At 43.4% G+C, this 12,029-nt stretch overlaps 1 protein-coding gene across 1 annotated transcript; it reads right to left on the bottom strand.

Moving 5' to 3' along the window:
• Positions 1–2,715: 2,715 nt before the first annotated feature.
• Positions 2,716–3,228, bottom strand: LOC123074592 (uncharacterized). The gene has a single exon (XM_044497392.1). The coding sequence runs from the start codon at positions 3,128–3,130 to the stop codon at positions 2,882–2,884; it is 249 nt and encodes an 82-aa protein (XP_044353327.1). The 5' UTR covers positions 3,131–3,228; the 3' UTR covers positions 2,716–2,881.
• Between the last annotated feature and the right edge of the window lie 8,801 nt (positions 3,229–12,029).

The following is a 12,029-nucleotide window of genomic DNA, read 5'->3' on the forward strand; positions in this document are numbered from 1 at the left end:
GGAAAGAGAACTTCCTTTAATTTTTCTTTTTTTCTTTTTTGCATGGTTCGGGAGTAAATTGCAAAAAACCACCGTAATTGGAGACCCTAATTCAAAAAATCGCCACCATTCGATTTTTTTTTCAAAAACCACCAACATTGTGATGACAGTTTTCAGAAAACGCTGATTTGACGATTAGAGCCGTTTAATTCGGAATCTGACGGATGGGTCCCATTGTCAGGTGCCAAGTGGCCAAGAAAAATGGAAGGCATGGACAGACGTTACGCGACCGGTCAACCTCTGCTTTGCCAGCACGTAGCACGTAGCAGGCACACCAGATTGGCAGCCCGGTGCACGTAGCAGGCACACCAGATTGGCAGCCGGTGCATCCTCCCGACGGCCCTGCTCCCCGTTAGCCACTGCCCCGGCTCGCCACAACCCTCTCGTCGCCCGAACGCTGCGTACTGCTGCTGCTCGCCGCTGCCACTTGTGCTCGCTCGTCCAACCTCAGCGGCTCACTCGCGAAGACCTCTGTTGTGCTCTCGGCGCCCTCGGGGAGCCCCGGCACGCGCTGGAGGCGCAGCCGCCCTCTGCCGTGGCGCGGCGTCGACCTCCCGACGCGGCGCTCCTCCCCGCGGCGCAGCACAACCGATGGCAAGCGCCACCCGGCAGGAGCCACGACGCCCTCAGGCACTCGGGTGCCGCAGTACGGCGAGGAAGACCCAGGCCGGCGACGGCCTCGGGCGTGGCGACGACAGAGCATAGCCGCGGGGTGGCCTAGTCGGGAACGGGTGGATCTCGCCGGCTGGGATAGGGAAGACAGCCGTGGGTCGGGGACCGGTGGATCGCCGGCGGCCGCGAGTCAGGACTACGGCGGCGGGAGAGTTTGCTCACCGGGTGGCACAGCAATGTGGGTGGCCTTGCAGCGCCGCCGACACACGGGCCCCGCAGGTCGCGTCGGCGGTGGTCTGGCCGAGCCGGAGCTCCACGGCGCCGGTGGCTCGGCCTGGAGCAGGTGGCGACGGCGCGCCTCGGGGAAGGGAGGCGGCGGTGATGGAGCGGCCCAGCAGGGCGGGGCAGCGGCGTTGCAAGGCAGGCCCGCCGGCGGGCGCGGGTCGGCGGCGCGGTTGTGATTTGGATAGGTGAAAACTTTTTTTTAAACGTGAACTGGTCAAACGTTTGCGCCGTGAGACGTGAGTATGTGCGGACGGGCACCGTCTTCACCCAAGCCACGTGGCACCTGATAGTGGGGTCCATCCGTCAGATTCTGCACTAAACGGCTCTAATCATGGGTAGGGTACAGAGCAATACCATACCCATACTCGTCTAGTCAGTGGGTACAAAATTCTACCCATACCCGTACCCACGGGTATAAAACTTTACCATAGACGGGTACCCATATCCATTGGGTACCCAACGGATAGACCAAATAATACACAAGTTGTTCACAATTTTACGCTCATTCATAGCACATTTGACAAAAAAATCAAATATCTTAGCTCAATAACAAGTAGATGGATACTAGACTATATCAAAATTTAGAAATCACAACATACTCATAAGTCAATTGGAGTAAACGAGTCACATGACAAATTAAAGATTAATTGACAACAAATTAACATTACTTTTACAAATGGGTAGGGTATACCCGTAGGTACAAGGCTATATCCGTACCCTACCCTGACTTAAAAGTGTGCCCATACCCTACCCATGCGGGTACGGTACCGTGGGTACCCGTAGCCATGGGTAAAATTGCCATGCGGGTACGGTACCGTGGGTACCCGTAGCCATGGGTAAAATTGCCATCCTTGCTAATCGTCATAATCAGCGTTTTCTGAAAACCGTCACCACAATATTGGTGGTTTTTTGAAAAAAAAATCTAATAGTGGCGGTTTTTTTGAATTAGAGTCCTGGTTTTTTGCAATTTACTTCATGGTTCGGCCGTATCATCAATTTTGTCGTTGAACGCAGTGTCAGATATGTCCGTGGAGACGCGAGTCCAAATTCCTGTAAATTGGCACCAAATGTGGGGAACCAGCGAGGTTTGTACACGTTTGGACTAGTTCCATGTATATGTGCCAGACTACGTGGTTCATGGTCCCACCTGAACTCATCGCCGCACATTCTCTCCCAACTCTCGGCAGGATAGTCGCGTTGCCGCTCCTGGGCCGTCCTCCTCCGCCGTCATGACAGACAAGGAGGAGGTCGTGCTCTCCTCCGACTATGAGGACACAACCGCACCTCCTCACGAAGACGGATGAGCGAGTACGCAGCACACCTGGAGCTCCTCCGTGACCGGGGGCCGACGCCTCCCTCGCCGCCTCTCCACACGTGAAGGAGGAGCCACGGTCGTCTCCTCACTACCACCGTACCACGTCAAGTAGGAGCCCCGCTCCTCCGGCAACCACGACGTCCACGACATCACCGCACTTCCCACGCCCGATCGCCATGAAGGAGCCCCCCGGTGCTCGTGGACGTGCGCGCCCGACGTCGTGCCGGACAGGAACACCAGCTCGTTAGTGCCACGATAGGAGGATTCTACATTTCTACAATTCATTGGTGCCCAGCTCTTCCATAGTGGCCTTTGCTACAGCTAGCATAGTGCGTCCCGGCTGCATTCCATTTCCACTCGAATCCATCAGTCTCGCCCGTGTTGATCTGAACACTTGCAGTGTATCTAATCTAATCTAAAAAGATGGCAGAGTGTTTGCACGAACAGAAAATTCATGGTCTTGCTAAGCAAACTGACAAGCAGTTCTTATTATTGCGAGCTCACACGCAGACTCTTTTACAGAACACAACTCGCTACACAAACACAACGCGCCGCGCGCAAATGCAGCGACCCAGATCGAAGATCGTGCGACGCGCGCGCCCGGCAGGGCGCCACAGAACAGAACCCAGATCACGCGCCGGTGCCGGTTGCCCCGGCGTCGCCGGCCTGGCCCGGCTCCTTCCTGGCAGCGAAGGCGCTGTCGTCGACCTTGCGCGACGCGGCATCCTCCACCTTGTCCTGCACCTTCTCGATCTGGATGTTGCCCTGGTCCTCCCGCGACCTCAGGTCCGTGCGCGTGCGGTTCTCCCCGCCGCCCACCGACCCGTACGTCGTCGGCGTCGTCTCCCCGACCGGGTGCGCCCCCTGTGCCCCCGACATCCTGCCTGTCTTCACTACACCGCACACACGTATGTATATATGCGCTTGCTCCTGGCTGATTCGACGTGCGCTCTTCCTGCTCGGCTCCGGTGTTGTCTGGCGGCAGCGGGCCGGCGTATAAATATAGCTGGGCTGCAGCGAGCGCGAGCGGCGCGGTATCGGCGCGTGGCATGGGGACGTGGTGTGACGCGGGTGGTGTCCGCGTGACACATGGCTCGGATATATCTGCGCGGGGCGTCTAGATTGGACTCGTGTCCGCTGTCGCGCGCAGCTGGACGCTCGAGGCTTCGTGCTGCAGAGAGCGTGTGCGTTTCGCCGAGTAATGGATAAACATCAACTCGGGGTCAGCTGGCGTCTAGGATGATAATGGTCGGCGTGCCCGCCAAAACCACATTGGCCTGTGGTCGTTTCTGCAAAAAAAAAAGTGTTCACTCATTTCAGTTTGTATTGTAATTCATATTGAAATATCCAAAGCATTTTATACTTGTGAACAGAGGGAGTAGATTTCAGTGGTGTAGTTAGGATTTTGGGCCAGGTGATCCAGTTGACTATCAGCTAAACTTATTAAAACCTTGAAGCAAATAAAAGTAAGCTCCTCAACTTCCAAGAATCTCGTAACAAGATTCGGAAAAGAAAGAGGAAGAGGTTTAACTATAAGTTGCTTCTTGACAAAGGGGTGATACCAAAGAATCTTGAGAGATTGAAAAACTTGAAAAAGGACATGAAAAGCTAAAAAAAAAGAACTTGAAAACACTCCGGTTGAAAAGAGGAAGACAAGGAATACAACACGAACTTGGACAAGAAAGGAGGAAATCGAAGGAGATGAAACATACACACGTTCGACCGAACTAGACATGGGAGGAGTCCGTTAAAAGAGATCTGAAGGACTGGTGTATCACCAAAGAACTAGCCATGAACAGGGCGCGTGGAAGCTTGCTATCCATGTGCCAGAACCATGAGTTGGTCGAGATCTTATGGGTTTCACCTCTAACCTACCACAACTTATTTGAGACTAAAGGCTTTGTTCCGGCAAGCTCAACATGATATCGGATTTATAGGTGAAAGATTTACGTGGCAACAAGGGCAAATTGGAGACAGGCTCGATAAAGTGACTGTGACTTGAGATGGACTCAGATGTTCCCGATCATTGGGATCGTCAACCTGGAGTTCAGCCAGTCTAATCACAGGCCTTTATTGATTTGTACATAGCACCACAATTCGGCAAGTACAGGTGCACCGGCCAAAAAAAATTTGAAGCCCATTGGCCGGAAGAATATGAATTCGGGGATCGAGTACATCAGGCATGGGCCGACGCGTATGTTCGTGCTGATGGAGGAGTGATCTCAAAACTGTCATACATGCATGTTGAATTCCATGACTGGGGTTAGTGAGTACTAAAGAAACCCAAGAAGAGATTACGTAGAGCCTAGAAGGAACTCGACAAGGTGATGAGTGGTGCAATGAATGTTGAATCCAAGGTAAAAATGAAAGAATTGGCACAACCTGTTGAGTACTTACTTGAGCTCGAAGAAATCCAACACATGCAACGATCCCACGTAAATTGGCTCCATAATGGTGATGGCAACACCCAATTTTTTGACCTGTTTGCCACAACAGAAGGAAGAGGAATAGAACAACCCACCTAAAAATAATCAGGGCTGGTGGGTAGAAGGTATCGACCATCTTAATCCAATAATTCAATCTTATTTTTAATGACATTTTTTCCTCAAAGGTTCATGGTACAGATCCGGTTGTCCTGGAGAAAGTCCAAAGACGTGTAAAGGACCATATGAATGATGCACAATACCTACTTACACAACTGATGATGTGAAGAAGGTTGTCTAGAGTGTCGGGGATCTCAAGGCCCCGGAGCTGGATGGTCTTCATGCCATCTTTTACAAAAAGATATTGGCACATCCTCGGTGAGGAGATCTCTCATGAGGTGTAGGTTGCTATAAATTCAGGAACAATACGAGAGGAGTGGAATGACACAATCGTGGTATTAATAACTAAGATTGAATCTCCCGAATTAATTACGTAGCACCGCTCTATCAGCATGTGCAAGTTATCCATAAAATCATTTCAAAGATGTCAAATGTCGTCTAAAAATCATCCTTCCAGAGATCATCTCCTTTGTTGATTAAGTTTGTGTGATATGAAATTGGACATCATAAGGCCTATGACAGAGTTGAATGAGTTTTCTTAAGAAAAATGATGATAAAATTGGATTTCAAGCAATGGGTCAACTTAATTATGAACTGTGTGAGCTATGTGAAATATACGATCAGGTATAGTTCTTAGGAGACAGAGAGTTTCATCCATGCAAGGGGCATTAGGCAAGCGAACCCCCTTACCTTTTTTTTTTTACTTTGTGTTGAGAAGTTATCAAGTATTTTGATGCATGAAAAATAAGCTGATGGTATTGATGGGATTAGTGTGCAGAAATGCGCCATCAATGTCACACCTACTTTTTGCCTATATACATGATCGCTGCTTTGGATATCGTCATAATTATTTTCTCTTCTATCAATTGTCCAACAGTAATTTGTTTACCCATCATATGATATTTTCTCAAGAGAAGCCACTAGTGAAATCTACGCCCCCGGGTCTATTTCTATCTATTATTTTCAGATCTATTATTCCAAAAAACCCAAAATACCTTGCTGCACTCTTTCTTTATTTATTTTATTTTGTATTTTCGCTAGATCTATTTATCCAATTCTCATCTCCTTGCAATTACTTTATTTTCCATTTCCCTCTCGTTTTCATCTCCACCACTTCTAAAAAGTTTTTACAAAAATACAAAAATTATTTTTTGTTTGCTCGTTTATTATCTTTGTTTGTGTTACAATGTGCCTTCTATTTGCTTGCACCTTCATTTGCTAAAAATCTACTGATATGGATCCTCATCCACTTGCTACTCTTTTCAAAAGACCAAATTATAATAAACCAATTGCTAGTGAGTTGAGTGCACTTGATTATCTCTATGAACTTTTGCTTGAAAATCATGAATCTGAAAAATTGTGATGAGGTGTTAAACGAAAATTTTATAAAGTGATTCATGACAGCTCCTTCAATGAAAAGCCTGATTGCAATTATGTTATTATAAATTCCATTAATGTTAATTGTGTTAATAATATGCAAAACACCAAGCTTGGGGATGCTAATTTTGCGGTGTCCACTATTTATTGCAATGATCATGATTGGGGTGATAATGCTTCTTACGATCTTGATAGTTTATGTAAGCCTCATGATGAATAGGTTTGCAACAATATTGAAAGTGGGTTCGGAAGAGTATCAACTCTAGGTAAAAATAATCCCACATATTTGGAGAGTGTTCAGTCCTATGATTTTTTTATAAAAGTGAGTTCGGAGAGGTCATAACTTTAGTTGATGTTAATCCCACTATCTTGGAAAATTATAAAACTTTTATGCATGTGGATCATGAAGAGAAAATTTTATATGATATCTATATTGTTGGATTTTATTATGATCCTACATGTAATTATTATGAAAGAGGAAAATATGGTTGTAGAAATTTTCATGTTACTAAATTACCTCTCGTTATGTTGAGATTGCTATTGTTTCTTTATTCTTCCTTGCATATGCTAGATATTTCTTGCTTGATAATTTGTTTGCCTAAAAAATGTCTATGCATAGGAAGTATGTTAGACTTAAATGTGATTGTCACAAGTTTTAGGATGCTCTCTTTATGCTTCAATTCTTGTCTTTCATGTGAGCATCGTTAAAATTCCAAGCCTATCTTAACGGCTATAAAGAAAGAGCTTGTTGGGAGACAACCCAATAATTTTCCTGTTCTTAAATAAGTACACAATTATGCTATTGTTATGATTGTGTTTTTTATGTTTTAATTAGTGTTTGTGATAAGTAAAGCATTTAGGATCATGTTGGGTGATAGTTGATTTGACCCTGTTGGAAAACAGAAACTTTTCCGTCCAGTAGAAGAATATTTTAAAATCACAGAAGCTTGATAAAATTCTGAATTTTAAGCACAGGATTGATATACAAATTGCCTACATTTTCCTAATTTTTTAGAATTTTTGGAGTTACAGAAGTCCAGATTACTACAGACGGTTCTGTTTTTGATAGATTATGTTTTTGTTGCATTGTCTGCTTATTTTGATAAATCTATGGACTATATGGGGGGGGGTATAAGCCATGGTAAAGTTGGAATACAATAGGTATAATGCAATAATAAAAAATGAATGGGTTTGCAACAGTACTTAAAGTGGTGGTTTGCTTTTATTATACTAACGGTCTCACGAAGATTTTTTGTTAAGTTTTGTGTGATTGAAGTTTTCAAGTTTTGGGTGAGATCACGATGGATGAACGAATAAGGAGTGAAAAGAGCCTAAGGCTGGGGATGCCCATGGCACCCCAAGGTAATATTCAAGGAGAACCAAGCAACTAAGCTTGGGGATGCCCCGGAAGGCATCCCCTCTTTCTTCTAACAACCATCAGTAATTTTACTTGGAGCTATATTTTTATTCGTCACATATCATGAGTTTTGCTTGGAGCGTCTTGTATTATATGAGTCTTTGGTTGTTTTTCTTTTTAGTTTGTTACAATCATCCTTGCTGGACACACCTATTTGAAAAAGCCATAATGATGCTATGATTTGTTAGAATTGCTCTGTGTGCTTCACTTAAAATTTTTGAGCTATAGAATTGCTCTAGTGCTTCACCTATATCTTTTTTAGCATGGTGGTGCTTTAATTTTTGAAGAAATACTCTCATGCTTCACTTATGTTAATTTTAGAGTTAGTAAATTTTTGAAGAAATTCTCTCATACTTCACTTATATTATTTTGAGAGATGAAAAGAATTATTTATGCTCATGTTCTTCACTTAAATTTGTTTGAGAGCTTGCTATAAGCAATGGTAATATATGAAATTAGTCCCAAAGTGATAGATATCCAAGGGGGATATAATAAAAACTTTCATGAAGATCATTGGATATTACAAACTTGGTTCATTGCAATAGTTTTGAGATACGATGATAGTAATATGTGAGTCATGTTGGTGAGTAATTATGTTTTAGTATTGGTGTTAAGGTTTGTGATTCCCTATGCAAGCACGAAAGTCAATAGTTATGCAATGAAATTACATCCTACTTATGGTGCATTATTCGGTGTTAGTTATGCTTAATGCTCGTTTATGATCGTTTCTGTTTCTTGGTAGGTTGCTTCTCAATCTATTTGCTAGCCTTTCCTTGTACTAAGTGGGAATACTATTTGTGCATCCAAACTCCTTAAACCAAGTTGTGCCAAATGAGTCCACTATACCTACCTATATGCGGTATTTCCGTGCCGTTCCAAGTAAATTTGTATGTGCCAACTCTAATTTTCAAAATAAATTTCCTTTTTGTGTGCCTGTACCGCTCATGAAGCGGCAGGAGGTGGCCAATATTTTTTCATGCTAGATGCGTTATTCTCAATATGACTGTTTATTCACTTGTCATTGCACGAGAGTGTGGCGGTAATAGGGACGCCCAGTCCTGAAATGAAAAAGAAATTTACTTTATGTCAAATAATAAATTCCTTGGAAATTGTTGGTATGGAAGGCACCCGTGGACACGGCTAGCCATGGATTGTAAAAGAATGGTGGAAAAAGGAATAAACTTTATTTTATGTTTAGGAACCGCCTATGATGTATCTAGCATGGAAAGTATTGGGAATTACTCGATTGTTTTTGTTGACGGGAAAAGCATGCCTCTCAAAATATGTTTTATCTCTCAATTTAAGCTTTGAGCTCTGGCACCTTTACAAATCTCTGATTCCCTCTTCGAAGGGCCTATCTATTTACTTTATGCAATTTTTTTTGAGTCTCCATCTTCTCTATAAAGCACCAACTAGGAAGCACTATGATCATACTTGTGCATTGGATGTAGCTAATATTCGAGTGTGTTTCATGAACGGATCAATTATTGACCATGGTGGGCTAGGGATAACTTTCTTTAGTGTTGATTTTTGAAAGACATGGTTGCTTGTTGATATGTTTGAGTATTAAAATCTTCATGTCAAATATAGACTCTTGCTTTGAATCATCCAAAAGTCCAAATATCCATGTGATGCGGCTTCAACTACGTTGGTATTTCCCCAAAGAGGAAGGGATGATGCAGCACAGCTACGGTAGGTATTTCCCCTCAGTGATGAGATCAAGGTTATCGAACCAGTAGGAGAACCACGCAACACCACATAAACAGCTCCTGCACACAAAGAACAAATACTTGCAACCTGCAACCTCTTGAGCACTGCGTTGGTTTTCCCTTGAAGAGGAAAGGGTGATGCAGTAAAGTAGCGTAAGTATTTCCCTCAGTTTTTGAGAACCAAGGTATCAATCCAGTAGGAGATCACGCAGGAGTCCCTGACACCTACACAAACAAATAAGAATCTCGCAACCAACGCGATAAAGGGGTTGTCAATCCCTCAACGGTCACTTACGAGAGTGAGATCTGATAGATATGATAAGATAATATTTTTGGTATTTTTATGATAAAGATGCAAAGTAAAATAAAAGGCAATAAAAATAACTAAGTGTTGGAAGATTAATATTATGGAAAATAGACCCGGGGGCCATAGGTTTCACTAGTGGCTTCTCTCAAGAGCATAAGTATTACGGTGGGTGAACAAATTACTGTTGAGCAATTGATAGAATTGAGCATAGTTATGAGAATATCTAGGTATGATCATGTATATAGGCATCACGTCCGCGACAAGTAGACCGACTCCTGCCTGCATCTACTACTATTACTCCACACATCGATCGCTATCCAGCATGCATCTAGAGTATTAAGTTCATAAGAACAGAGTAATGCTTTAAGTAAGATGACATGATGTAGAGGGATAAACTCATGCAATATGATATAAACCCCATCTTTTAATCCTCGATGGCAACAATACAATACGTGCCTTGCTGCCCCTGCTGTCACTAGGAAAGGACACCGCAAGATTGAACCCAAAGCTAAGCACTTCTCCCATTGCAAGAAAGATCAATCTAGTAGGCCAAACCAAACTGATAACTCGAAGAGACTTGCAAAGATAACCAATCATACATAAAAGAATTTAGAGGAGATTCAAATATTGTTCATAGATAAACTTGATCATAAACCCACAATTCATCGGTCTCAACAAACACACCGCAAAAGAAGATTACATCGAATAGATCTCCACGAGAATCGTGGAGAACTTTGTATTGAGATCCAAAGAGAGAAAAGAAGCCATCTAGCTAATAACTATGGACCCGAAGGTCTCAGGTAAACTACTCACACATCATCGGAGAGGCTATGGTGTTGATGTAGAAGCCCTCCGTGACCAATGCCCCCTCCGGCGGAGCGCCGGAAAAGGCCCCAAGATGGGATCTCACGGGTACAGAAGGTTGCGGCGGTGGAATTAGGTTTTTGGCTCCGTATCTGATAGTTTGGGGGTACGTAGGTATATATAGGAGGAAGAAGTGCGTCGGTGGAGCAACGTGGGCCCCACGTGGGTGGAGGGCGTGCCCAGGAGGGTAGGCGCGTCCCCTGCCTTGTGCTCTCCTGGTTGATTTCTTGACGTAGACTCCAAGTCCCCTGGATCACGTTCGTTCCAAAAATCACGTTCCCGAAGGTTTCATTCCGTTTGGACTCCGTTTGATATTCTTTTTGTGCGAAACACTGAAATAGGCAAAAAAAACAGCAATTCGGGCTGGGCCTCCGGTTAATAGGTTAGTCCCAAAAATAATATAAAAGTGTATAATAAAGCTCATTAATCATCCAAAACAGAATATAATATAGCATGGAACAATAAAAAATTATAGATACGTTGGAGACGTATCAAGCATCCCCAAGATTAATTCTTGCTCGTCCTCGAGTAGGTAAATGATAAAAACAGAATTTTTGATGTGGAATGCTTACTTAGCATAATTTTCAATGTAATTCTCTTAATTGTGGTATTAATATTCAGATTCGAAAGATTCAAGATAAAAGTTTAATATTGACATAAAAATAATAATACTTCAAGCATACTACCCAAACAATTATGTCTCCTCAAAATAACATGGCCAAAGAAAGTTATCCCTACAAAATCATATAGTCTGGCTATGCTCTATCTTCACCACACAAAATATTTAAATCATGCACAACGCCGATGACAAGCCAAGCAATCGTTTCATACTTTTGGTGTTCTCAAAATTTTTCAATCTTCACGCAATACATGAGTGTGAGCCATGGACATAGCACTATATATGGAATAGAATGGTGGTTGTGGAGAAGACAAAAAGGAGAAGATAGTCTCACATCAACTAGGCATATCAACGGGATATGGAGATGCCCATTAATAGATATCAATGTGAGTGAGTAGGGATTGCCATGCAACGGATGCACTAGAGCTATAAGTATATGAAAGCTCAAAAAGAAACTAAGTGGGTGTGCATCCAACTTGCTTGCTCACGAAGACCTAGGGCATTTTGAGGAAGCCCATCATTGGAATATACAAGCCAAGTTCTATAATGAAAAATTCCCACTAGTATATGAAAGTGATATCATATGGGACTCTCTATCATGAAGATCATGGTGCTACTTTGAAGCACAAGTGTGGTAAAAGGGTAGTAACATTGTCCCTTCTCTCTTTTTCTCTCATTTTTTTATTTTTTTTATTTGGGCCTTTTCTCTCTTTTTTTGGCCCCCTTTTTTTCTTTTTATTTTTCGTCCGGAGTCTCATCTCGACTTGTGGGGGAATCATAGTCTCCATCATCCTTTCCTCACTTGGGACAATGCTCTAATAATGATGATCATCACACTTTTATTTTCTTACAACTCAAGAATTACAACTCAATACTTAGAACAACAATATGACTCTATGTGATTCCTCCGGCGGAGTACCGGGATATGCAATGAATCAAGAG

Source organism: Triticum aestivum, chromosome 3D (assembly GCF_018294505.1).
Source record: "Triticum aestivum cultivar Chinese Spring chromosome 3D, IWGSC CS RefSeq v2.1, whole genome shotgun sequence".
NCBI classification, from domain to species: domain Eukaryota; kingdom Viridiplantae; phylum Streptophyta; class Magnoliopsida; order Poales; family Poaceae; genus Triticum; species Triticum aestivum.

Excerpts from the sequence above, each read along its gene's own strand:
- LOC123074592 (XM_044497392.1), bottom strand. The coding sequence starts at position 3,130 with ATGTCGGGGGCACAGGGGGCGCACCCGGTCGGGGAGACGACGCCGACG.